The sequence below is a fragment of the Chamaea fasciata genome, unplaced genomic scaffold (assembly GCF_029207755.1).
Source record: "Chamaea fasciata isolate MVZ Bird 193981 ecotype frontalis unplaced genomic scaffold, bChaFas1.0.hap1 SCAF_13, whole genome shotgun sequence".
Classification (NCBI taxonomy): domain Eukaryota; kingdom Metazoa; phylum Chordata; class Aves; order Passeriformes; family Sylviidae; genus Chamaea; species Chamaea fasciata.
The window spans coordinates 12148801-12174843 of record NW_027094098.1 but is presented as its reverse complement, the minus strand read 5'-3'; the positions used below and the strand labels follow the sequence as shown (position 1 = coordinate 12174843).

Below are 26043 nucleotides of genomic sequence, written 5' to 3'. Positions count from 1 at the left end.
AACGCTGCAGCAGCACACAGGCAGCCTGGGGTGTTTGTGGCAGCAAAGTTTGCAAAATCCAGAGCTGCAACAGGAGCCAAGAGCCAGGATGCAGGCAGGCAGCAGAGGGATAGTCTTCCTTTATTTTGGGGGGTTCATTTGGGCAAAGCACCAAAGGAGTATCTAGGAAAGATGCCACAGGCAAGGACCTGCGGGTGCCGGGCCGCAGCTGGGCGAATCCGCATCCTGTGACATCTTGCCCTGTCAAGTGCAATTACTGTAATCTTCCACAGCCTCTCAAAATACGGATCCCGGCTTAGAAACCGGGCATCCGCGGCATGAAAGCTGCCTTTGTGCCCGGGCAGAGCCTGGGTGCGAGCCAGCCGTTAGGTGCATGAAGAAAATGAGTTCTCCACGTGCTGGAAGAAGGGAGGAAAAGCAAGCTTTCCCACCCGACCCCGCCACAGACGGGCTGGATTTCACCCACGTCTCCCCACAGCAGCCGCGGAGGGGCCGGGAGCAGCGCGGCCGCCGGTCCCCCCGGGAGTGACGGGGCCGTGACCGCGGGGAGCCGGCCGGTCCCGCAGCCCGGAGAGGGGAGCGCGGCCAACACAGCCGACCATGGGGGCGTCTCACGGGAAAAAGGTAACGGGGCGGGTTCGCCCAGGGCTGCGGCGGTGGGATGTGATGGAGAAGGCACCGACGGCTCACGTGGTGCCTGTTCTGCCCCGCGCCCGCTAAGGCGGCTGATGGCAGCCAGGGATTAGTGGGAAGGGACCCGCTCCTGGGTGTGGGTGCCACTCATCAGGGCCGGATTAAGTAATTCCATCTAATGGGCTCAGCATCGGGGCCTGCCGGGGCTTTCAGGACAGCGAGGAGGGGATCAGAGCATTGCAAGCAATTGCACTAAGAACAGACCAAGTTTGGTTCTCTGGGGAGAAATGTCAGATTTGTTCTGAATGCATCCAGCAGCCTCTGGGATGTCTCCTGTAGGTGCAGTGCAGAGCAAGCCCTGAGTACTTCTTGGCCTGGGAATTGATGCCAGCTCCCTTCCAGGACAGGGAGGAGCTGGGCCGGGTCCCACAGCACCAACAAGTGTCCCTCTCCTCCAAATCCCCTGGGGAGAGCGGTCAAACAGGTCCAAACAGAAAGAGTTTTGTGGAGTCAGAGCCCTGCAGAGGTGGCTAGAGATGGTTGCGCTGAGGATGCTGTTGGATGTCATTTTGCTTCCATGGCTGATGACATCAGTGCCTAGAAATGCATCATCCCTGCTCAGTTGCAATGCCCTGTCTGGAATAAGGCTTCCATAGCTCTAAGAGAAACACACTTGTGCACCATACTAGGTCAATAACTTCCACTGGAATGGGGACAGCAGTGACCCTTTGCCCCAGCAGGGACCCTCATGCTCGGCTGAGCATGATTGTCGCCTTCAGATGTATGGGCACCAAGTGCCTTTCAGAGTTCTGCAAACTTGCTGGACTTTGTTCCAAAACCAGAGCTAGACACTCTTGCAGGGCAAACATGTGAAAAAGCAACCCACTGGCCAGTGTGACCAACACCCAGAAGGAAAATCAGAGCTGATGTGGGACTAGTAAGCATTTATCTATTTTTCTGGACTTCTGACAAGAGCTGGTACAGGAGGTGATGCTCCATCCCAGGTACCAACGCCACACTGGCTCCAGCACACACGGGAGCCGTGGTTGTTCCCGTGGCTCAGAGCTACAACACACCCAGCAGGAGCCATGCTCTGCCCACAGCTAATCCCCAGGCCCCTGCTCACGTGGCCCTGACCTTCAGGCCCCAGCGCATTTGTAGAGGCATTACTGGAAGCAGGGATATAAGCTGGTTAGGTCAGGCTTGGCTCAGCGCCACCCAGTTAAGCCCTGCTGCATACAAAGCAGCCCATGCCAGCCTCCTGACCACCAGACCAGACTGCTTTTGGACAGCTTTCCCCACTGTTCCCTCTCCCTGAAACACCTCGATCCCACCACTGCCCGGCACTGAATGGCCTGGCTTTGAAAAGCTGCCGGGAGCTTGGGTTCTCCAGCTTCCTGGCAGCTCCTAAAAGCTGAGACAGTTTTACTTTCATGGGTACCAAAAGGTCAGAGATGTCACTCCCATTTCAGCCTCCCAAATGTTGCCAGGGTTGACAAAAGCCTGTGCCACTGCCCAGCTGGCACCAAGCAGGGATGTCTGACTGGCAGCTCCTGGGGCGGTGCTTTACTCTTAGGCTGATGCTGATGGGAGATGAAAACAAGACAATTCTTTCCGCTGCCTTTCCAGGGTGGGTGTGAACAGCAGGATCCAGCTCTCCTGAAGAGCAGGATGGGTCCAGGTGACAGGCAGGAAAGCTCCCTTCCCCCAGCCCTTGCAGAACCAGGGCTCAGGGACCTGAGGCACAGCTCAGGGCACAGGCACCTGCCAGCCCTGAACCCATCTATCAGCAACAGCCCAGAGAGGACCCACAGGGAGCACAGAGCAGGGCTCAGCACCCCGAGCCAGCACAGCCTGCATTAGCAGTCCCAGCTGCACCTCTTCTAAGCTTAGTCCAGAACAGCACTCCAAGGAGATTACAGTAGTGGATTGTGGAGTGCAAGGCAATCCACAGCTCCACAACAAAAAGCACCAGAAAGGCTGCCAGCGTGGCTCCAAGGACATTTTTACTTTAAAAGGCTGCATCTAGTCCCAAAAAACCTGTTCTCATATCACCAGTGCTCTGTGGGTCTGAGCCAACAGCAGGGCTCCAGCAAGACACAGACTTTTGCTGGGGTGCCCTTCTCTTGAAGGGAAGGCAAGGACTTTGCCACAGGCTAGTTCGTGGATGCTGCAGAGCTGATGCTGATTCTCTGATGATCTGGTGATGATTCCCTGCTGATTCCTCTGCTCTGCAGGGCTTCAGCCCCAGTGGTGTGGCTGACATCCCTCTAACCTCAGCAAACATCCTTCAAACAATCTGCAAGCACAGCCTCACCAGGAACAGATCCCCAGGGTGCCAGGGCAGATGCTTCAGACCCTCTGGCAGTGGAGATTATTCCCAGGCACCTGCACCTCTCCGCTTCTTTTCTCCACATTTTCTCAAGGCAAAGTTTGCATAGTGGTTGTTTCCCCAGGGAAAGTTCTCTGTCCCCAAATTCCCAAGAGTGTCAGTTTACACTAATGTCAGATGAGCCTGGATTAGCCCTGCTGCCGAGCGGGGAGCTTTGCTCTGTGGCTGGTTTAGAACAACAAGAGGCAGCATGCCAGTGCCAGGGAAAGAGGCTCTGCTTGTTCAGGCAAACCACAGTACCTGGCTGCCCATGCTGAAAACAGGGCTTTGAGTGCATCCTTTAAAACTCCTCCATCTGAGGAGGACAGGACGAGCATTTCTGGGAGCTGCTGGAGGGATTTCCCCACAACCACGACTTGCCTTGTTAGTGAGGGACCCCCACGGTCTGGCCAGAAAAGTGTTTTAGCCTGTGCAACAGAAAGACAAAGAGGTCTGAAACAGCCAGCACCTTGTGACACCCCAAGGAAGACCCACGGTCCAGCAGCCCCTCTCAAGTGGGGGGAAATACTACTCCAAGGCAGTGAGCTGAGACAGCTCTGCTCCATCACACTCCACAGAGCAGCAGGCACAGTGGGATTTTTCCTGGCTCTTCCTGACAAGAATTTCAGAAAGCTGGTAGCCAGGGACCCTGCCAGCTCTTTGGAAGCATCCCTGTGCCTGGGCAGCACAAGATCCCTCTGAGGGACCCTGCCTGCTCTGACACTGCAGCCCTGGCTGTCCCCCCCTCATCAGCCAGGGCTCCAGGGCTGCTCCACTGTCAGCAGGAGGGGCTGCAGGTGCCAGGGCCCCTGAGCAGAACAAGTCCCACTGACAGTCACAGAATGCCCACGGCTGTTCGGTGGCACTGGCCCCGGGAGCAAATCCAAAAACCAGATGGCAACCAGGAACCACAATGTTCCAGTGTCCTTAAGCATTGTGCTTCTTGGGGAGAAGGGTTTGCATGTGCTGCCTGCAACAAGCCTTTCTTAGAGGGACAGGGATGAGAGCTACAGAGGCACACCAGTAAAGTCCCAAAGTGCCTCACGAGTGGGGACATTAGTGATAAAAAGCCCATTTCTGGGCAAAAATTACGCACACCCAGAAACTAACAGCTCTGCATCATGAGACAGCAAATGTCTCTAAGTCCTCTCATCTGTCTGACGCAGATGTGGGAGAGCTGGGCCAGGGCTAGTCCCTAAACCTCCACAGAAGCCCTCTAAGGTGACTTTATCCTGCTTTTTGTCTTCCTCTTCTTCAACCCTTTAAGGTCCCACAGGTGGTGACACATGGGGACTCTAAGTAGAGACACTGCTCTGGGCTTCTGTAGCTTTTATAGTGAATAACATGCTGCAGCATCCCAGCCCTCAGAAGCCAAACTCATTACAGGGGGGCTGCTCTAGCTCCTAGAATGAGATCACAGCTTTATTTCTTACTTCTCCATCCCAAGCACCTAGACTGTGCCAGTAAACCAGCTCCAACACCTAACATAACCCACTCTCTGCCTCCAAACGGGCTGACGTTCTGGTCCTGAGAGAGCTCAAATGGGCTCAGTGAGACAGGGAACTAGCTTGGACACAGCCAACCCAGGCTGAATCTCTGCCTGCATGCATGACAAGTGGCACACGGGTTTGATCCATGGGTGAGGGTGCTGGGCAGGACACAGAGGAGTGTTCTGCCAGCCCCTCTAGGGCGTGGGCAGAGGTTATCCAGCACTGGCTAACGCTGCCTGCAGCACTGAAGTTGCAAGGGAGTCATGGAGAGGGCTCAGACTGAAGGGAGGTGCACAATGTGCTCATGGAGAGACCAAGAACAACAATGCATGGGAAATGCTGCAGCTGCTGGCTCTGGGATGGCTCAGCAGTCCTCAAATAAAAATGGATTAAAGTAATTAAAGGCTTCGCTGGTTCACTCTGCTCCTGGGGGGGCTTAAGTGGCATCTGCTGCCTCCTCCTGAGCCCTGCATTAACAGGGATGCTTCATGTCTTCCTTCACTGCCTCCTCTATTTGCAGCCCATGGTGGTATTTGCAGCCTGGCAGGTGGCGTCTCATCCCAGACAACAGCCAAACTTCCTCCCTTTCGGCCCCTTCCTTTGGGGTCTCCTCCACAAAGGACCCAGCTGGCACACGCTGCCCACAGGGATCAGAGCACCCCATGTGCTACCAGCAGTGCCTGGGGCTGGTGGGGCATTTCTGCCCTTGCTTGTCACAAACTCCATTTTTCTAAGGTAAGGACCAATTCAAGTGACCCTGGGCAGGTAAAGAGCCCAACAAGGTGGTGCCATAAGAGCAAATTTCTGATGGCAGCTCTATGCTTAACCCCTAACATATCGTCCCCAGATGTGAAATGGAGTGATGATGCCTCTGCAGCCTGGCAGCTCTAGGACAGCATGACACTCTGCCAGAAATAAACCCTGTCCCTATTAATCATGTGGCATAAGCCTCACTTTTCACAAAACAACATTCTTCAAGGCACTTTAGAGTGTCTTAACAGTCTCTCTGCAGCATGACAACAATTCACTCCAAAGCTGTCGGAGCCCTTTTGTGCCAGTGACTGATGTTCTTCCTGTGCAATCAGCAGGATCCCCAGAAATAGTGCAGCAGTCTTTCATATCAGCAGTGATATCACATCCCAGCACAGGGCAAGAATAAGCTCCTGAGACAGGTAAAAAAATGGTTTATCCATTGTAGCAACAACTTAACTGCTGCTGACAACATTGAGGTGGGCGATGCAGGTATTTCCAACAGTGAACAGGGCTGCAATTTGGCTTTGCCCTGGTATGCAGAGGTGGTGTGTGCTCTGCACTTTGCAAGGGACCAGATTAAAAAGCACTGAACTGCAAGTGAGGATTTCCTTAGGGACCAAGGCACAACAGCAGGTCCATCGGTGTGTGCACTGCCCTGCTTTGTGCCAAGAGCCTCTTCATGCCCTTCTCAGCGGGATGTCAGGCTTCACAGTCAGCTTGAACGCTGACAAATGAGCCTTGTGCACCGGCTGCTGTGGGGCTGAGCCCTGCCACTGATTGCTCTCATTAATCTGCGGGAAATTTTCTGCTGAGGTCTGGTGTGTCGCATTCCTCCTCCCCAGCCGTACGCCGGGAGCAGCCAGGGAGCAACGTTTGCTCAACCGTGGTGGGAAGTCCTGCGGAGCTCCCTGCCCCAGGGCTGGCAGCTCCAGGAAGCCTCCGTCCCCATGCCTCTGCCTCCCTGCTTTAGTTGGGGTTTTGTCCTTTGTTGTTGACAGTCAGTGAAATGGGACTCGATTTGCCAGCTTTCGCACCACAGGAGGGCTGTGCTTGCCTTCTGGGGCCACGGGGATTTGGGAAGGAGAATGACATTGGTGAAAAAGACAGGCAGGGATCAGCACAGCACTCATCTGTGTCAAATTGTGTGTTCTTTATGAATTAAATAACACCACTATTTGAAGCATTTACAATTTTCTACTCGACTAGGCAGCAAAGTGGCCACCTGGCTGGTGCTCCCAGAGACTGGCACAGGATCTGAGTGTCAGCCTGGCCCCATAGGCAGACCAAGAGCCTGATCCCCTTCTCTAAGCCTAAATTTACAAATTCCTGTGATCAAAATATCCTTAAAACTGCTGGCTGCTCTCGTGAGAGTGGCCACAGGCATCTGCCCTCAGCTCACTTCAACCCAAGAAAGGCTGCAGACTTGTAGAGGTCAAAAGACCAGTAATGAAACCTTACACCAATAACTTGATATTTCTTAGAGTCCTTTGCAATGTGATAGTGAAATCAGCTATGGTTGTGGCCAGGGACCAGGAGTAACACAAGCTCAGCTTTGTTTGAAAGCCCAGCTCCCTGTGGGCAGGTGTGCATGGAGGGCTGGGCACGGGCACGCTGGAGCACAGGGCAGGGAGCAGTGGGGCTGGACTGAGGCACTCACTGGATACTGTGGTGGCTCCAAGATCCCTTCCCATGACAAGGGCAGCACCATGACAGCAGATTTTATAGCTGCTGGCCCAGGAATGCTGGGATGTGCCTGGACACTGACTCCTGGGTGCCTGCCAGTCCCGATTGCAAAACCTGCCAATATAGCAGTGTCCCATAATGAGCTGGGAGCACAGGAATGTGCACAGTCAAGCTCCCTGCCAAGGTGTAACCCTCCCAAACCCGGCACTGCTCTGCCTCTGTGAGAGACAGGAACATGCAGCCTCTCACAAGAATCCCGAGAGCAGCTTCATCATGGCCACCACCAGGAAGGCAGAGCCCAGTCTGCAAGCTGCAGGGGGAGTTGGGTGTTATACTGCCTTTCCTAGCCCTCAAGAAATTTTGGAAATTCATCCAAACTGCAGCACTTCCTTTGGCCAGTGCCTTCAGGGAACTAGCAGAAGCATGAGGCATTGGGTTGTGCTGCTGATTTTCTCTGTGTTTCTCCTTACCAGGAACACGGTGTCATCCCAGCAAACGTGCCCCAGCTTGCTGAATGAAATAAGCCTCAACATCTCACATGGCAGGACTTTGCAGCAAAACAATGGAGCTGACAGATTTTTGTGCATTGACATCACAGATGGGAAAAAGTCTTAGTAATCCTCCAAAGTTCCTTGCAGTGGATGATTTCATTGATATCTCTGGATCAGTCCCACCTGCTGCAAATGAGCACAGATAGACCAAAATTCAGCAATAGCACAGAAGATTTGGGCAACAGCTCAGATGGCATCTCAGAGTCCAGGGGCATATATGAGATGTTTTCATAGAGAGCACTGAGAACAGCAAAAGGTATTGGGGGCTAATCAAAAGTAAGGGTAGAGGACAGTTTAATTAACCTCTAAATCACATGTTTTGTGGATTCATCACATACAGAAATGCTGGCTTTGATCTTCCAGCCATCTACGAACCTTGTTCCAGGTCATGGCAACTCCTTTCAGAGCCTCTGGGTTCAGCAATAACACTATTTTAATCAATGGATGTGGTCATTCATTGAGCACCGATGTCAGGAGCTGCTACAGCACCTTAGGGACAAAGTACTTTTCTCTGAGTCCATCTACTCCTAAAACGGTTGAGCAATGTCTAACCCTGTGTCCTGCTAATGGTGTCTCCCTCCCAAACCAGACCTGTGGGAGAGTCACATCAGAGTGGCATTTTGCCCACGTTTATACCTCTTTGCCACCCTGATTTGATTGCAGCAATTTCTTACCTAATTCATTAGCTTAGACTTTGGCTATAGTGTGATACAGATGCTCTGATACTACACCTTAATGGCCCCTGTATTGATCTGAACCTGCCTGAAGCCATTCTCATCACCCTTCCCATGGTTCACACTCTGACCGTGCTGACGGCTCTTCTCCCTGCTCTCATAAGATCACAGAGTCCAAATCTCCTGTCAGTTGTGCTTCAAGTAAACATTACAGCACCCACACGTGGGACAAACAGCACTGATTAATGGTTTATACAAGGTGGCTGGCTTTAAGCTCCAGTAGGAGCATTGCACACCCCCAGTGGGGAGCCAGGGAGGAGGATAGTGGTTAGAGCTGGTGGTTCAAAGCAGCCTGTGATGCTGCCTCCAGACATTTGCTGCAGGAGTTCTTTGCTGTACACCCAAGTCAGGGCCAGGAACAGTCCTGCCAGGACATAGTGATGCCCAGGATGTTTGGTAGTAACAGAGAACAGTGCATGTAAAGCATGGAACTACTTACTATTTATACTTTGTGTTGCTTTGTGGGATTTAACCCACTTAATCACCAGGCTAATTCCAGCTGAAGCAGCGGTGTCCTCACTGACATGGTCAAAGCAGGATGGGGATCCCAGGCAGGAGGAGCTTGCCTGCAGGTTGGAAGTGGCACCTCCTCCCATCAGCAATGTCTCCAGGACTGTCCTGCTCAGCTGCAGGGAGGCACAGTGTTACTATCTGATACTAGATTTTATTACTACTTCTTACTCCTGGCAAGATGCAGTCACACTGCACACAGAAAGTGGCTTTCACATGGAAATAGAAGGGTTTGAGAAATAGCAGGCATTTTCTGCACATTTACTGCAACAAAAGCTCCCCATCTGAGCCCTCACTGTGACAAATTAAGCCCTCTGACTCCTATAATCCCTGTCCCTCAGCTGGCTGGGGACAGTGCCATAACCTGATTTGTCCCATAGGGAGCAGAGAAAAGTCTCCATCACCTGGACAATCATTAACTGCCCTGGTGAGCTGGAGAGGTGCAAGGAGAAGCTGTCCTGCTGTGCAAATACACTAATGGCTCAAGTGGAGATTAGGGGGAGTGTGTTACCAACCAACCTGTACCAAGAGGTGACACGGTACCAGGGACCCAGCATGGTCTGGCCAGCCTACACATCCCCTGCCTTTGGCTTTGCCACCACCAAGGTCACCTCACAGTGCAACCAGCATGATTGCTGAGGTTGTACTGGGATAGCACAGAGTTTGTGTTGGGAGCTGGTGCCACAGGGCGAGAGGGAAGGCTGGGCTGCACAGCCAGTCCCAACCACCACAAGCAGCGCCTCAACCCACATCAAGCATTAACTCAGCAGAGCAAATGTTTAACCAGCCTGCAGGACCTCCCTGCAGCAGGAGGTGAAATGCTGTCTGCCTTCAAGTCCAGCCCCAGGTGACTTCAGCAGAGTAAAGTTTTGCATGCAGACTGGGAGCCTGGCATGACTGGCAGGGATGCTGCCGTCCCAACCCCGTGCTGAGAGTGGAGATTTAATAAAGGTCCAGGCAGAGCTGTCTGCTCTGTCACTGACAGCTGCACCCAGGCTCCTCAGAGCGCACACAGATTTATCTCACTGTCACCGCACTTGCATCAGCGGGTGGCATTGCACACCCAGAGAGAGCCAGTGCTGGTGTTGGGAACTGGCTTGACACACTTGGGGTTTTTTAATACACAGGAGACATGCCCATACAAGAAAGCTCTTGGTGCCACAGCAATTGGCTAAAGAGATGACAGCCAGCAGCCAACATCACTAACACAGTAACTCAGCAGCTAAAAGTCCACCTAATGAACATCCCTGGTAACAAGAACCCAGCTGTGGGCCCCTCCAGAACCATTTTCCTGTTCCCAGAACTCGTTAATAACCATACAGCCACCCACCAGTGACACACCAGGCGCACATTCAGTACAGCATTACTTTCTCTTTACATGCACATTAAAAAAGAAAACCATGTCATTGCCCCATCACAGCAGAGCACAAGTCCCAAGGGATGAGCCCTCTGTGCCCCACATGTCAGAGAGCTGTAGCAGAGCTGTTCCAGAGCTATCCCAGAGCCATGCCAGAACTGCCTGGGTCTTCTGCCAGCTGCTGACTCAGGGACACCCTGGGGTCACTCCTCTGGGGTAGTACATCCAAAGAACCCCACCCTGCAAACCCCTGCAGCATTCCTAGCAACACGGGGCCATACAGGGTACAGGAGATGCAATAGGTGATGCTGGAATGATGTCCCCATTCTCCCAGGACATGAAGCCACTTCCTAAGACACACAGGGCAGCTGGTGAATGACGCAACTCCTTGTCTGCAGGAGCCACTCCTGCTAAATCTCACCCAGCAATCAACCACCCTCGCAATATAACCTTCAGGGAGCTACAGGGGCAACACAAAAGCTTTTTGTTAATCTCAAAGACACAGAAGCACAGGGGGAGATTGCTTACTAATTTAGATAGCAAACAGAACTGTTCTGCAAGGAGCTCCCAGAAAAAGAGCTTTGCCATGAAAAGTCCCTTGGTTCAGGACAGCACCCCACAAACCCACTTCCTCCTCCACTCTGCAGGAGAGGAGTCCAGATGTGCAGCTGGTCAGGCACCAGGATGCATCAGAAATATATCCAAAGAATTTAGCTGACCTTTTTCTGATTTTACTCAGTCAAAAGCATGTTGATGGATCACAGACCTTTTCCAGTCCCACATCCACCAGCCATAACTGCACGTCCTTGGCAGCTCAAAACAGGTTTAGATCAATACTCTTTTCCCCCTTTGACACATCTCCAGTGAACTGACAGACCTGAAACTTGTTCAAAGGTGACCCAAGGGGAATAGCACAGATGTGTATCCATTTCCTTTTCCATTTTGAACTAAATGGTATTTTTGGAGTGTGCAATGAGCAGCCAGGCCATGGGACAATGCATGTTGTGAGGGAAGTCTGCTGGGCCACAAAAATCTTGTGGGGCACACATGGGCTGTGAAGTCACAGCTTGAGCAGAAAAACTACACAACCTCCTCACTTAAAGGCCTCTCCTTTGCCACAGCCTTGGTTTAGGTGCAAAAGCTGCATGGGACCTTCCAAACCCTGTCTGTGAGTAATCCACAACTGGACAGGTCAGGCTGAGTGTGCTCCTAAGCACAAGGACAAACACCACACACGTTGGAATAAGGACCAGTCTGCCTCTCCTCTCACGCATCTGAGACCCCATGTCAATTAAACTGAACAGCTCCTGGTCAGGAGGTTAAAAATAATAATTTTTTTTTAAATAATTCTGGTAGCAAAGGACTGGTAACTTCTCCTATGTTTTGTCTCCTGTGATAGAGCAATACCTGTACAGTCTTTTCTCATTTCTCTCATGCTTTTCTTTCAGAAAGAATATTCCCTTCAGTCCAAGGGTCCGAATGGAAGCAAGAAGCCAGGGAGTGGCAGTTCAGGTGAGTGCCAGAAGCCCATGCTGACCCTCAAAGTGCATTGGAAGCAAACTGAGAGGGACTGGGGCTTCTGCTCACACCTGGTGCTGCTGAGTCCTTGGCTGGGAAACATGGCTGGGATGGGAGAAAATGTTGGGATGTGAAGGGTGGATGTGGAGAGGTGCAAACTGCGGAAAGCTGAAAGTGAAAGAGCACCCCTGTGTCTGTGAGAACCTGGCTTCTTTCTCCAGTCCTTCACAGGGCCAGGAGTGTCACACCAGGACATGGCCTGGACCATGCACTCTTGGGTGCCGCAGAGTGTGAAGGTGACGGGGCACCCCAGCGGTGCCCCCCGGCTTTCCCTCTCCTGTTCCTCTGTGTGGAAATGATTTTGCTTCATCCCTGACCCTCCTGGGACTGGGACACTTAGCACTTGCCGGCTGCCACTGGGCAACCTGGGCAGAACTGGACCACAGAACCCACCAAAGAGCCAAAAGGAGTTGCTGGAGTGGTTTAACCCCTCCTTCTCCCCCACCTTTGCACCCTTTGGTTTCCCAGGCAGTGGCAATTCAGGGACGGCCAACATGGCAACTTCCAGGCACAGTGATGACGGGGACAAGAAGCGCAGTTCAGGCAGGGGCTGCATCCCAGCAGCAGAAGACCTGCGGCAGGGTTGCTGCGGCATCACACAAGCTCCGATGCCACCAGGACACCCGTGGCCCCGTGTAGGGGCTGCTCCTCCCTCTCGCAGCCCTTACCCCTGGGGGGTAGCAGCTGCTCCCGCTGGGCCGTGCAGCAGTAGGTGGATGACAGGGTGTTGCAACATGCCAGGGAATAATCACGATAGCTCGAGCGGTTGCCCTGGTGCCGGCTTGGCTGTTGCAGTGGTTGCTAAAGAGAGTGGGCGTGCGGCTTCCTCTGGGGCGATCTGATTTCTCCAGGAGCGTGGTTAAGGCACGTTGAGGAGAAATCGTCCTCCGTGGAGCAGGGACACGACCTCTCCACCCGCAGCAGTGGCTGTGCCGAGCAGGCAGCTCGGGTGCCTGGGCACGCACAGAGCTGTTTGCTCTGGGGAGAAAAAAGCGATTAGCGTGTTCATCTGTCCTGGGAAAACATCATCAGGCAAGAAAGAGCAAAGGGAAGAAGTTTCCAGGGCGGCAGAGGGACCAGCACTGAAGAGCGAGCGAGGCCACCGGCTGCTGCCAGCTGAGCTCCAGCGCTCGGTGAGGTCCTTGTGGGGTGGCAGGAGCAGCAGGGAGGGTGCAGCAGCCACCTCCACGTGACCTTCCGCCCCTGCTGCCACCGCAGAGACCGGGCAGGAGCCAGGCGGCTTCGTTGGAGCGGCCAAAAGTCACCTAGGCGCGAGTGCAGCCAGGCAGCAGCGGCAGCCTCAGCCCCCACGGCCCCATGTCGTGGGGCACAGGGCAGCACCTGCCCCCCGGGCTCCCCAGGGCCTCGCTGCGGAAATCAGGTAAGCCCAGGGCCCCCCGACTGCCCGGGGGATCCCCGCTTCTCTGGTGCTCCCTTCTGCGGGGACGGGCTGCTTCATCCCGCGGGATTGCTCTGCACTGTATCCACAGGTGACTTGGGACACGGTTTTATTTGAGATATCATGTTACTTTAATACTTCAGTAGCTGGTTGAGAGGCTGCCCTTCTGCTTCTGCCTTTCCATATCCCACAAGAAATTCCCTTAGAATACCCATCCTGCAATTCAAACCTTCTTCTTGGAGAGGCACTGGGCTGGATAGGGAGCTAATGCAATCCCTACACATCAACATGGGAGGGTATTTTCTGTATTTAACTAAATACCTTTGAACTAACTTTAAGCATTCATTACTGATTGATGTGCATGTCTGTCATTGGCAGAACAAATATTTGGTGAGGTATTAAAACTGAGTTTATGATTGTCAAGAAGGACTGCTAAGCATCTGCCACTGTCGAACAAAACTAAACCAGTGCTCCACATGCTGTTTGTAAAAGGCACGGGACATCTTGGTGATTGCTAACAGACTAAGATCCCAGCCTTGCTATCTTTGCTTATCACAGTCCAAGGTAATTAAATGAAATGATTAACCAGCACACACAGTCCTGCCTGCCAGCAGAGAGGCACTAGCCTGACAGTACAAGCATTTCCAGCTGATAACTTGTACAGCCCAGACAGCTCAGCAAGCCTCAAACCTGGTGGGATTTCTCTCTTCTAAATCCATGTGCATGAATGCAAAGTTGAGCAGGTGACCGTGCTGACATCCGGAGTCCTTTACCTTTGGGGTGATGGCAGGTGGCAATGCCTGAGCAGCCTGGGCTGAGCCCAGCCCCGCTCTGTGCAGTGCTGGTGCAAATGGGGGACCCAGCCCTGGGGGCTGCGGTGCTGGCACGGGGCTCAGCAAGGGTAAGCAGGACTGAGGACGAGCTGGGGAGACTGGCTATACCAATGAGAGAGCACTGGCTGTGCTGGAGGAGAGCACTGGCTGTGCAGGTGAGCAGCCCCATCCCCAGCATGTGCCCAGCAGAGACACAGAGGTAGGAACAGTGGTGACACGTGGCAGCAGTGCTGGGAGCTGCAGAGATGTGTCCCCCAGCCCTGTTTTACATTTCCATTAGAGTTTTCTCTGCCTTTCTGACCTTGTGACCCCGGTGGGGTTTATTTCTGACCGTCAGGGCTGAATGCAGGCAAGGGGACCTGGGGTGTGAGCGCCCGCTGCCCTGAGGCAGCCACTTGATAGCTGGGAACTGCTTCCCACAGCAGCCACATCGAGTTACACTCACCCTATTGCATTATAAATACCAGAATTAGCCTTGCTTAATTATTTAAAACTATAGATTAAAAGCAGACAAAGGCTCTTTGACTCCTTCCCAGAGCACACATATCATTTGTCAGAGGTACGGTCGCCTGGTGACAAGCACAGGGGAGCGTGCCAGGTCCGTCGGTATGAGGTGCTCCCGAGCTGCTGCACAGCTGGAACCAGAGGAGAGGAAAATCACAGTGAGGATGGGAGCTGGTGCCATCTCACCCAGGGAGGGTAATGTTTAGCATCTGCCAATCTTTGGGCTCACATTATTATTATTATTATTATCATTATCATTATTAACGTCATCATCATCCATCACCAGGGCAGCAAGCCACACCAGTCCTTAGGCTAATGGGAATTACAGGAATTTTGTTCCAGGTTGTTGTAACAGCAGCACATGGATTCCTGGGTGATAAGGCACATTTTGTGGGCTCAGCAGTGGGGACTCACCCACCAAAGGGTGTCCAGGCACTGTGAGCTTCCCCATCAAGCAGCACCGACACCTGGGTGTCTCCCTCTGCCTTGAACCGACCGACCATGCAGAAAGGGGCTTCCTAAAGCAAGTGCCTGACTTTGAGGTCAAACCTCCTGTCCTCCTGGCAGATGATCCTCTGCAATGCAGGTGCACAACTGAAAGCTGCTGTCATCAGACAAAGCTTTGGGGCTTTCAGAGACTGACATGGAATTCTTTCCCATTTTGCTGACCTCAGCTATTCTGTATTTCTAAAATACAGTTAATTAACACTAGAAAAATCGTGCAAATTAGCAAGTGCCATCAATTGAAAAGTCCAAAACCAATGACAAACTTTCAGCTTCATTCTTTGTAGGACTTAACATACAGCATGACCTTTTCTGCCATTACTCTCTCACAAGAAAAGCTGTAGAGCCAAATTCCAGCTGCACTTCAAACACTGGAAATGCATTGACAGAAAGTTCATACTCTAAAATGAAAAGAAAAGTTAAGTTCTGGTTAACAGAGAGAAGCATGCAAGTGCTTAAATGTAACAGAAGCCAGTTTAAAGATCCCAAAAACCTTCACCTGCACATACAAACTCTTGCAGGGATTGACAGGCCCTGCTCCTCTCAGCCTTCCCAAGAGGGGTGAGGGACAGTACTCTCACCCTGAAGAAAGGAGGGCTCCCCAGGGACTGGATGTTGTTGGGGTCTGAGGCCCAGAAAAGGGATGGTTTCCCCCCATAATTGCAGTTAAAAGTGTCAGAAACCCACATTTCCTCTCAGGCTCAGGTTACTTGTGTAAATAGCTTTAAACTCACTCTGCTGGCTCACACTGATGTGTTGGTTTTGCAGCCACCTGACTTGCAGGACGTGTATGACCAGCCACTGTCAGCAGCCCTTCATTAATCTCTTGGTTTACTTAAAAAGACACATTCATTAATAAATCCCAGGCATCCAGAAAAACAGGGGTTCTTCCCTGTAACCACAGTTTTAAGTGATCATCTCTGCTCAGGAAATGGTCTCTTGAATCAGTGGTTTTACAAACCCAGATCCAGGGCTCTGACCCTGGACATCCTGAGTTTTTGCCCAGTCTCATCCCTTCTACCAAGCAACAGGGTCTCACAAGGTTACAGACAGCTATGTCCTCTGAGTAGAGATCTCACTCCCAAAATAATGCCTTCTGACTGTTTTTACATGGGTGGCATTTCACAAAGGCCCATTATCTGCCCAGAAATGGATGCCAATACAATATTTTTAACAAAAGCAGTTTGGTCATCATCTGGCCCAATTGACAAAACTCTTCTGAGATGCTCTAGTTCAGTTATCAAATGACACAGACAGCAGAAATAAAACACTGTGAACTACATTTGCTTTCTAGGTTTCAGCTGAAGTTGAACACTGACCTGTGCTGCATAAGGCAGCATTGACAGCATTGCAGTTTAAGGATGCAGGTGGCATGGGAAAAGGATGAGGGATGTGCAGGGCAAAAACGAGATGTCACAAGGGGCAGGATGTCAAGGAGACCTTGGCAAAATACAAGTCAGGCATTTCACATAAAAACCTGCAAAAAGCAGCTGCTGTCCTGCTGCACCCTCCATTCTCCTGTACAGGTGCAGGTTGACAGGTGCTGGGCAGGACCCCAGACCTCCACTCTACAGCTTTTTAAATCCAACAGCTATGGATTAACTCCATTTCCAGCCTGTTTAGTTTTCCCCATGTAAAGAACAGCTGTAGCCATGTAAGCAGCCGTAAGCAGAGCTGCATCCCTCAGGTTGCCTGCCCTTTCCAGGACTGTTAATCCCTTTAACATTCCAGAGGATTATTTCCATCCCAACAGGACAGTAGCACAGGCTGCCAGCAGCAGTGCACAGTCCTGACACAGAGGGACTGACATGGCAATCCACCACCAGGAGACAAGTTGCTTAATCCTAAATAAATGCTCTGTGAAGGGCATCTCCTCCTTGTGAGGGAAAACCAAAAAGCAGCAGCAGCCAAAGGAAGCGTAGCCCAGCTCCAGCTGTGACCAAACCCTCATGTCCAAAGCCTGTCCTTGGGCATGAGCCAGTCCTCTCCCTCCTCCTCTTCCTCCTCCTCTCCAGAACCAGGCCAAAACCTTTCTCCTTGTTCTGGGGGGCTGCACAAAAGCCACTCAGCACCCCAAGCAGCACACCCTGTTTTACACTCCTAGTAGAGCATATTTAATATATATTTGCAGCATTTGTGCTTTCAAAGGCATTTAGTGCTGCACCAAAGCTGCCTGATACCGTGTTTCCCGAAAAGATTGCAGCTGAGCATAATCCGAAGTGGAAACAATTTGTCCCAGGATTGCAGAGTGATGATTTTATTGCAGCTCTCCCAGGCACTGAGGGATTTATAAGTATTTCCAGGTGGTCTGAGCAGGAATTTGGGCTTTGCTTTAGGTCAGAACAGAGATATTAAAATGTCACTTTTCTCCCCCAGTCAGTCCCACACCCTGGGGCAGGAGGGTGTCTGGTCTCTGGGCTACCTCAAAGATGCTGAACTTTCCCTGTCTGGTCTCCTAGAAATCTAATAGAGCCTGGAGGCTCATTTCACAGTACAGTTGAGAGACAAGATAACTCCATGTGTGATGTCCAAGTACCTGCCAGGGGCCCTGGCATCCTCATCCTGGCAGTCTTGCTTTTAACAGAAAAGCAGCTGGAAACCCACATTCCCTAGAAAGCCTTGAGTTTCTAGAAATAAGGAAAGGGAAAATACCTAAAAGCACGCAAAAGCCTGAGTGTGTAGAAACAAACAGAGTTACTCTTTATAAGCAACACTCCAAAGCAGACCTATTTAAAAGGTCACACTGTCTTCCTCAGTACAGCAGAGGGTATTAACATTCACATGTATTTTTTTGCTTGTATCTTGCAAAGAACAAAATAAAAATGTCCAACACCTTTTGCTGATTTATGATGGTGGCCAGGGAGGTGCCAGAGCAGAGCATTGTTCATTGATCTGCAGCTGAATCATGCAAAAACAGACATCCTGCTGTAAATCCACTGCAGAGACCTGGCTTGATTTACACCTCCAGCACCATAAATAATGACAAAAAGCAGACTGATAGCACTCTGTCTCATTACACGGACATGCATTACCTCAGGTCTCAGAGATGATAGATCTACTCCCCAACAAACATTTTGCACTGGGTCCTATTTGCCAACCTGCAGGAGTAAGGATGTCCCATCCCTACCCCCAGCATAACCCCAAGCTGTGCTCCAGACACACCAGCATTTTTTATATTCTCATTTTTCTTTTTCTGCTCAGTGCAAATGAAGACATTCCTTGAATTGTTCCATGCTGAGGGCTTCTGAAGGTTTAAAGTACTATTCTTGTAAAGAGGTTTCAAAACTCCTTCCAATCCCAGTCAGGGCTTTGACTTTGTCCCCAGGGCAGGAGTACAGACACCCACGGAAAGCCAAACCCTCGAGGTGGGTTTCTGCATACCCCTAGGCACATCTAGTGCCATGAAAACCAAGCACAGAGGTACCTGCTGAGTCCTGGCTCCCGCAGTTTATTCAGGCAAATTGCAGTCTTCATGAGGATTTTCACATGCTGGTTTAAGAGAACCTGCCCAGAAAAGCTTCCAGTTCATTTCAGTTCCTCCCACCCCTCCCTCTCCAGTTTTTTTCCTAATTTGTACTAGTTTAAGGGAAAAGTTTCCCATCTGCATTCAGTGAATAGCTTGATAAATTCCTGTTTCTTTGCAAGCCTCAGTCATGCAACGTTGGATTGCCGCAGTCTGGAAATAACCATATTAGCCCATCCAAAACCTCCAGGCTCACCACGGTGCTCCCTCAAAATGCTGCATAAAACAGAAGGGGACAGATGATTTCCTGATCATTCTGGGTGTCTGGGGAAACGCCACAAGCCCAGACTGATGATGCCATTCCATGGGTGTGCGTTGCTGGGTGTTAGACCTATGTGGATGTGGGGAAAGTCTGCCCAACCAAATCTCCCAGCATCTGGGTCTTGGGGTAGGGAAGAAGGGACTTCCACTGCTGAGTTGCAAAAGGAAAACCATGCATCATGGAGGCAGGGGAAAACAGTATTTAATATATAACAGTGCTGCATCAGTGCCCCAAGAGCAGCTTAGCAAGAAGACACAAGAGCTAATTGGTCCAGAGAAAAATACCAAAGTCACTTGAGTTTCAGCCATTTACACACTCAGATTGGTCCGTCAGGCTCGGTTGGCTGCATAATCCCTCCACACTCTCTACTCACTGTATTATCCCGTAGCAGAGCACATCAAGTGGATTTGAGATAGAGAGATCCAAGATGGACATGTCCCAGCCCTTCTCCTGACATGCATGACAATTTAGTACCAACACATAAGCAAGTGTGGGCATTTGTGTCACTGGAGGCAGCTCTGGACTAAACAGGAACAGCAGGAAAGGGCAGTGGGATGACACAGTGACATTGAGCCTAGTCTATTAACACAGCTTCCAAAAACAGTGTTTCCATTAAAAACACCTGGCATTTTATTGAAGTTACTCCATGGAGAGACCTTTTTGTTTGAAAAATGAAGACATACCTTTGCCATTTGAAATAGGAGTTCAACCATTTCATTCACGCCAAAACAAACCTTAGCTTTTGTACCTTCTTTCCTTCCTTGCCTTTTCTCTGCCTCTTCTGTGAAGAAAGGAAAAAAAAAGTACAAGGAAAAAACAAAGCCATTTTATCCCAGTGAAAATTTGATATGTTTTCTCATTGTTCAAAACCTGGCTTTCATCTAACAAAAATTAGCCATGAAATTTCACTGCCTTAACCCTTGGCTGTTCTTCAGTCCCTGCATCTCTCTGGAAGGCAAGGCAGAGCTCCCAGTTTCAGCCTGGGGAGTCCAGCCCCGCAAGGGTTTGAGTCAGCCTGGCACTTGCCACCAAACATCAAACCACACCACCTCCCCTTCTGCCAGCAGTGTTGTGTGATCCTAGAGGAAAATAATGTGATACAAAAAAATCACTGGCTCCAGCTTCCAAGCACCCTTTAAATACTTACCGAACTATTCACCCCAATTACACTCCTGTAATGGGCTCTGATTTGTTTTCCTTTGTTCCCAAAGCAGTAGGGCACTGGCCACATTAACATTCAATGAGAAGTTGTTTGATATTGAATCTTTTCTTCAGCAGTATTATTCCTTACACAATTTTGTTTGATTGCAATCCACTTCACATTTTTAAGTGCTTACTGACTGTGAAAGAATGACCTAGCCTGCTTTCTCTTGGCTTTTTTTATTGATTTCTCTTTTAAAAAGGTTTTATTTCTTTTATACATGAGACTGAAATAAGAGAAAGAGGCAACATTTCTGAACAACTGTTTTTCTTCAGGTCCATCAACCCATATAACTTCACAGTAGGCCTTAAAAATACTGCAGTAATGAGACACTTAAAGACATGAACCTGCCTACACCCTTTTCCTGGGACTTTTTTGGTTCTTACTGGTAAACTTCCAAATTGTTCAAGTGAATAGTCAGGAATAAATTGCTCTTTCTGAGCCCCTGATTAGACCATACACTGAATAATTGGAGGCAGACCTACTGTGCTCCTCATTTAAAGACGCAGCCCACCACATGCAGTTTGTCTTATAACTTGTTCTTTGCACTCACTTTGTATAGGAGTTTTTTGTAAAGAGAAAATGTAAAGGAATTGGAAAGCACCAGCAGTGAGCATGCCCTGTGGTTTGCCTGAAATCCAAGCTGCCACCCCTTCCAAAACTGTGGGCTCTTGTTCTTACATCCAGAACATAGAAATTATTGCAGCATGATCACAGACTGCATGAGCAAAGGATGCTTTTCTTGGCGTTGGACTCAATCCTGAATAGGTCAGCAGGATATCAGCAAAATCTTTCCTTGGCAAGATGTTTCAGATACAGCAGGACTTCCTTAGGCCAGTGTTTCAGAAGTCTCCTAAATCCCACAGCATTCCCTTGTGCTATGGGACCAACCGCTTCATGCAGAACGCTCAAAGCAGCAGCTCAACACAGTCTACATCCATGGCTGCTTCCAGTTTTAGTTAGACCTATCTTGCATTAATTAATCCTTGGCACTAAACTCTGCAGCCACTGAAGTGAGTGGCTGGCAAGTAATTTAAGTGATCTAATTAACATGTGTCTCATCAACAACGCAAAGGGAATATTTTTTTAAAACCTCTAAAAAACCGACACCAGCACGTGAAGGCACGTGCACTCTGACATTGACACGGGTATCATGCAGCCAGGACAAGCACCAGCTCCTCTCCACTGTCTTGCCCAGGGTTCTCACACCAAGTAGGGTGAGACTTCTCATGCAAACACCTCATTTTTTCTTCCAGCATCGATGTACACGGAAATACAGCGAGAGCGACCAGATGGTGGGAATATCCTGACTCACCCAGATTACATAGATGGAAACCCAGACCTCATCAAACCTAAAAAGCTCCTAAATCCTGTAAAAGCCTCAAAGAGCCATCAAGAGCTGCACAGAGAGCTGCTGATGAACCACAAGAGGTAAGGGGAGGTCGCAACCTGCCACTGGAGCAGTCAAAGAGGTGCTGAGCCATCAGAGCTCAGGGGCTGAGGCAAAGGTACCAGTGACAGGTTGCGAGCAGGAACAGCACGATAAATCCCCTCACTTGCACTCAAACACAGTATCCTGTCCTCTTTTGCTGTGTCCTTTCCTCTTTTCTCTGATGTGACCATTTCTTTAAAAAAATAAAGCAGAATGAAAAGCCCCTGCTTTGCCATCCTGAAGGATTGGCTGGCACTTTTTAGAGTCACAAGCACTGGAAGATGCAAGGCATCCCTACAGCCCACTTCTGGTGCCCCTTGGAGCTTTTCTGTTTTTTTTCTATCTCCATCACTGATCTGCCAAGTCCCCAGCAATGTACAGCATTCCTGTGCACTTGAAGATCAATCCAGAGGCAGGAAGAGGGGCAGGTTGGATGCAGCCATTGAAAGCTGAGGTAGCAGTGGGGTGAGATCATCTGTACAAGGCTACTCACCAACTCCCTAAATATCAAATGGGTAAAGACAGGCTAGAATGCATATTCCTGACTTCCTACCCCATCACCCCAATTTAACTCTTTGGGGGTACAGATACAACATCAGGAAAACCATACCAGTGATCAAGAACCTACAACTACATCATTCCATTGCGGCAACTGTCTGAACATCAATGTAATAAAATCATATTCTGCTCAGAGACTTTTAAGCACAGCAAGAAATCTGCTGGCTTTATACTGATATTTTCTGAACGCCCTGAAATACCCTGACACAATAGCTCTTTGGCTGCCTAATTAAAAGGAGCACAGCCTCTGTTCTGAAGGACTGCAGTCATCACAAGGACCAGACACGTATATTAATTCAGTGAACAATCAAGCCTGCCAGCAGGGTGCATTAATCAATACTGGCACTGGCTAGGCTTGGGTTTGATTTGATTTTCCCAGAATCAGAAGAATTACAGGGACCTTTCTCTGGCATCAAGGCAGATGTCACTATACCAGCCAGATATTTTTAAAAGTCTCTGGCTTGAGAGTGACCATCTCCTCCCTAGTGATGCTGCTCAGTTTAAAGGGTCACCCACCAGCACTGTCTTTGATCTCACAGAACATTATTCCAGTCTAACCATGATGGAACAAAGGAACAAAAAACCCCTGCAATGGAAGCAGCAGAGAGGAATGGCAGTGAAGGAGATGCAGACCCTGCGGCGCCAGAGCTGCATTTCACTCTGTCAAACACAAAGTACATCATCTCTCTGTGTTCCAGTTCTGTGCCTGCCACCCTGTCACATCCACGTGTGCCACCAGGTACTGGCAGGAGGCAGTTCCACCACAGACATCCTGCACCACTTACTCATGTGGCCCCTCTCAAGCATCAGTTTAAACCTGTTTTGGCTCTGATCTCCCTAGTATTTTTCAGCAAATGTGTGAAACAAACCCTACTGCAAAAAGTAATGCATTGTTGCTGGTTTCTTGTTGCTCTCAAATCCACCAGTTTTGCTTCCTGCTAAATATTACCATAGAGGGAGAGAGGGGAGAAGGGAAGAGAGAAGGAACTTGCTCCTGTTTCTGCTTTGGTTGGTTTTTCCCCCCAAGCAGCAGGGAGAAGCACTGGAATCAGCAGCTTGTGTAACAAAATCCTTATCTTACTCAACACCTCTGGGCACTAACAACACAGGCTGATTAAATCAAAGAATAGTAACAAATCTACAGGCAAATTGCAAGCTGTGTCTCCAGCAAGCCAAGGCAGGTTTTCCTTCTCTCAAGCCTTGTGAAAAGCATTTTTGCAGCATCCAAGTTGTTCCTGCTTCAAAAACCATCCTGAAAGCTCTGGGGCCAAGGCTACAGCTGCCTTCACTGATGTTGCTGTGAACTTTTGTCCTGTCAAGAAAAAAAAAATACAATAGGAAGTGTCATTAAAAGTGGTACTGGAAGGATGCAAGCACTGGACCCCAGCCATGCTGTGACAGTGCAGAGGTTTGCTGCATCTGGTGAGGGTGGTTCCTCTCTCCTGCCTGCCACTTCATCTTCTCATCATGTGAGGTACCACCTCACCACCTGCCACTCTGCCAAGAAATCCATAGCCCACAGGCTGGGATGCCTCTGCTTTCAAACAACCTTGGCCGAAGACAACCAGCCTTTGGTCAACAGAGACCTCCTGGTGCTGAGGAGGAGCTTTACATCAACAGCACTGCCCTGGGCAAGCCCTTAGCACAGGCATGGGAGGTCCCCATCTGTCTCAACACAGACCTGTGCCCACAGGAGCACCAAACAGCACCCATAACTACTTCAGGTATGGCAATATCCAAAGTGTGAGGTTTCTGAAATTTGTTCAGGGAATGCTTTCCATCTCTTTACCACACATTTATGCCTTGCCAGCTTGGCCCTGCTGTGTCTTGGTTCCGGTGATCCCACCCCTCACAGAACAGGGATTCACCTGAGATGCATCAGGTGGCCAAAGGGGAGCCAGGCACCTGCGCCATCAGCAAACCCTCCGGCTTCCAGGAGAAAAGGACAGTTCATTTCGGCCTCTTGATCCAAACTATCCATGTCAGCAGCGGCATCGCCGGCCCTCAGCTCCGAAGCAAAGCTTCAGATGAAGCAAAGCTTCAAAGCTTCAGAAGGGATGTGCGGGGAAGGAAGGAGCTGCCTGGACAATTACTGCAGCCCAATGACTACCCCTGCTGGTGGGAAAAAAATCGTCATTACGGCACATGTTCTCCACGCCGCTGAATCTTCCCCTGACACCGTTAAAACAGTAACAGCACGAGCCTACGGAACGTCCCGTTTCCACACCCGGCACAGAAAGCTGTGGTACCCCGGTGCAATGGGATCAGTAGAACTTCAAGCACCAAACGTGCCACACACGAACAGCAACATGTGTCCATCCCAAGCAGGCAGCCCAAGGCACCATCAAACACCCTCAAACCTTGTGGATGGATTTGTGGGTCAGGGCTGGTTCATGGATCTCCCATGGATCTCATGGAACACAGATCTCCCGTGTTTCCATTTAGGACCAAGACAAGTTTTGGCGTTGCCAGGCTGGCAGTGGTTACACCCCCGGTGTAGGTGCTCTGGCCCTCATTTTTCTGCTTTTCATCCACAGAGGTTTGGGTGTGGAGAGCAAGCCAGAGCTGCAGCGAGTGCTCGAGCACCGACGGCGAGACCTGCTCATCAAACAGAAGAAGGAAGAGGAAGAGGCGAAGAAATTGCAGTCTCCTTTTGAAAAAGAGCTATTAAAGAGGCACCAGAGGCTGGATCAGGTAGAACTGAGCTTTCAGCCATCCTTGGGTTATCTTAACCACCTGACACATGGCACAGGGGAGATGGGTGGGCTGAGGCTCAACACAAGGTATAGCACTTCTACCATTCCATTACACAGTAGCTGAAGTATATCCTCCACTGCTGCCCCATACAGCTGCAGCACTCTCATCCTCACAGTGGGATCAACCTTGTTTATACCACTTCACCCAGGACCCCCATTACACACCACTCACTCTGGGTCTCCTCTGGGTCCCACACAGTGTCCTTGGGAGTTTTATCCAGTTCAAAGCACCCTAAACTGCATGGGGGCTGCTGCAGCACCCACCACAGGAGGGCTCAGGACCCTGCAGTGCAGGCTGAGAGGCTGCAGAAGTGCTGGAAGAAACATTGCTGCAATCTGACCCAAACTGCTTTGGGGAACATTTCCTGGCATGTATCCTGGCCAAAATTCTGCCTGGGGAAAGCAATATTCACTGTGCACTTGACAGCAGCACAGCCGTGCCCCAGGTGCTCTGTGCCTGCCCTCTTACCCAAACCAGTGCAAGCAGTGAGCAGAGTCATTACCACCAAGAATAAAGTCATTGCCTCTCCTTCTTGCCAGTATTTGCACTGCAAATGGATGAAACCAGTTTGTTTAATTAACAACACAACAACAATGTCCATCAAAGCTGAGATCACTTGAAAATCAAAGCCTGGCACTCTCAGAGAACAAGGAATTTGAAACAAGGTGGTTTAGGGAAGATCCACAAGGACTTCACATATAAAAGTAAGGCAGTACAATGACTTACCTCACCTTAGACAATACCTAATACTGAGAGCTTTCCCAGTCTCACAGGCCTCCTTTGCTGGGAAGGGTTCAAACCTTTCCCTCCCTCTTCCTTGCCAGGTCTGAAGTGAAGCCCTACCTTGCTTTTCTGATGGAGATGTTCCTCCCTGGAGGAAAGAAAGAAATTAATGTTTCAGCAGGACAGAAGGAGACTAAGGGCAAACGTAGGTCTGGTGTGATGACTTGTAAAAAGAGAGCCACGACACATGCACTACACTCTCATTCAGCTTTGGGCAATAATGACTGCACCCAGCAATAATGAAGCCTTCTGTTTTAACATAGTTGTGCCCTTTTGTCCTTTCATGTGCACAACAAATTCTTTCTTACAGCTGGAGAGAGAGCAGGAAAAGCAGGAAGACCATGCACCAGAATTCATTAAAGTCAAGGAAAACCTGAGAAGAACATCAACGGTGACGGGGGACGAGAAAGCAGCATAGCTTCTGCCAAAACCCAACAGGATCCTAGCAAGGCCAGCGCCAACACCCCCACTGAAATCTCTGTACATGGTGGACATTCCCAGCCACGCCATCGGGGCTACTTGCGGTTATTAACACTTGCTCCAGTAGAAAGGCACAGAAAAGGTTTTCCAGACCAGGAGGGAATCACTGTGGAAAAAGTACAGTATTCACCAAAGTACTCACACAAA

The 26043-nt window shown here is 50.2% G+C and overlaps 1 protein-coding gene across 2 annotated transcripts; it reads left to right on the top strand.

Moving 5' to 3' along the window:
• The first annotated feature begins 354 nt into the window (after positions 1 to 354).
• On the top strand, positions 355 to 26043 carry FAM107A (family with sequence similarity 107 member A). 2 transcript variants are annotated; one of them, XM_066195576.1, is made up of 5 exons: positions 355 to 624; positions 11531 to 11594; positions 21143 to 21317; positions 24414 to 24570; positions 25727 to 26043. In XM_066195576.1, the coding sequence occupies exons 1-5, from the start codon at positions 601 to 603 to the stop codon at positions 25832 to 25834; spliced, it is 528 nt and encodes a 175-aa protein (XP_066051673.1). In that variant the 5' UTR covers positions 355 to 600; the 3' UTR covers positions 25835 to 26043. The 2 variants fall into 2 exon arrangements, with proteins under 2 accessions (XP_066051673.1, XP_066051674.1); XM_066195577.1 differs by lacking the exons at positions 355 to 624; positions 11531 to 11594 and adding an exon at positions 12898 to 13041.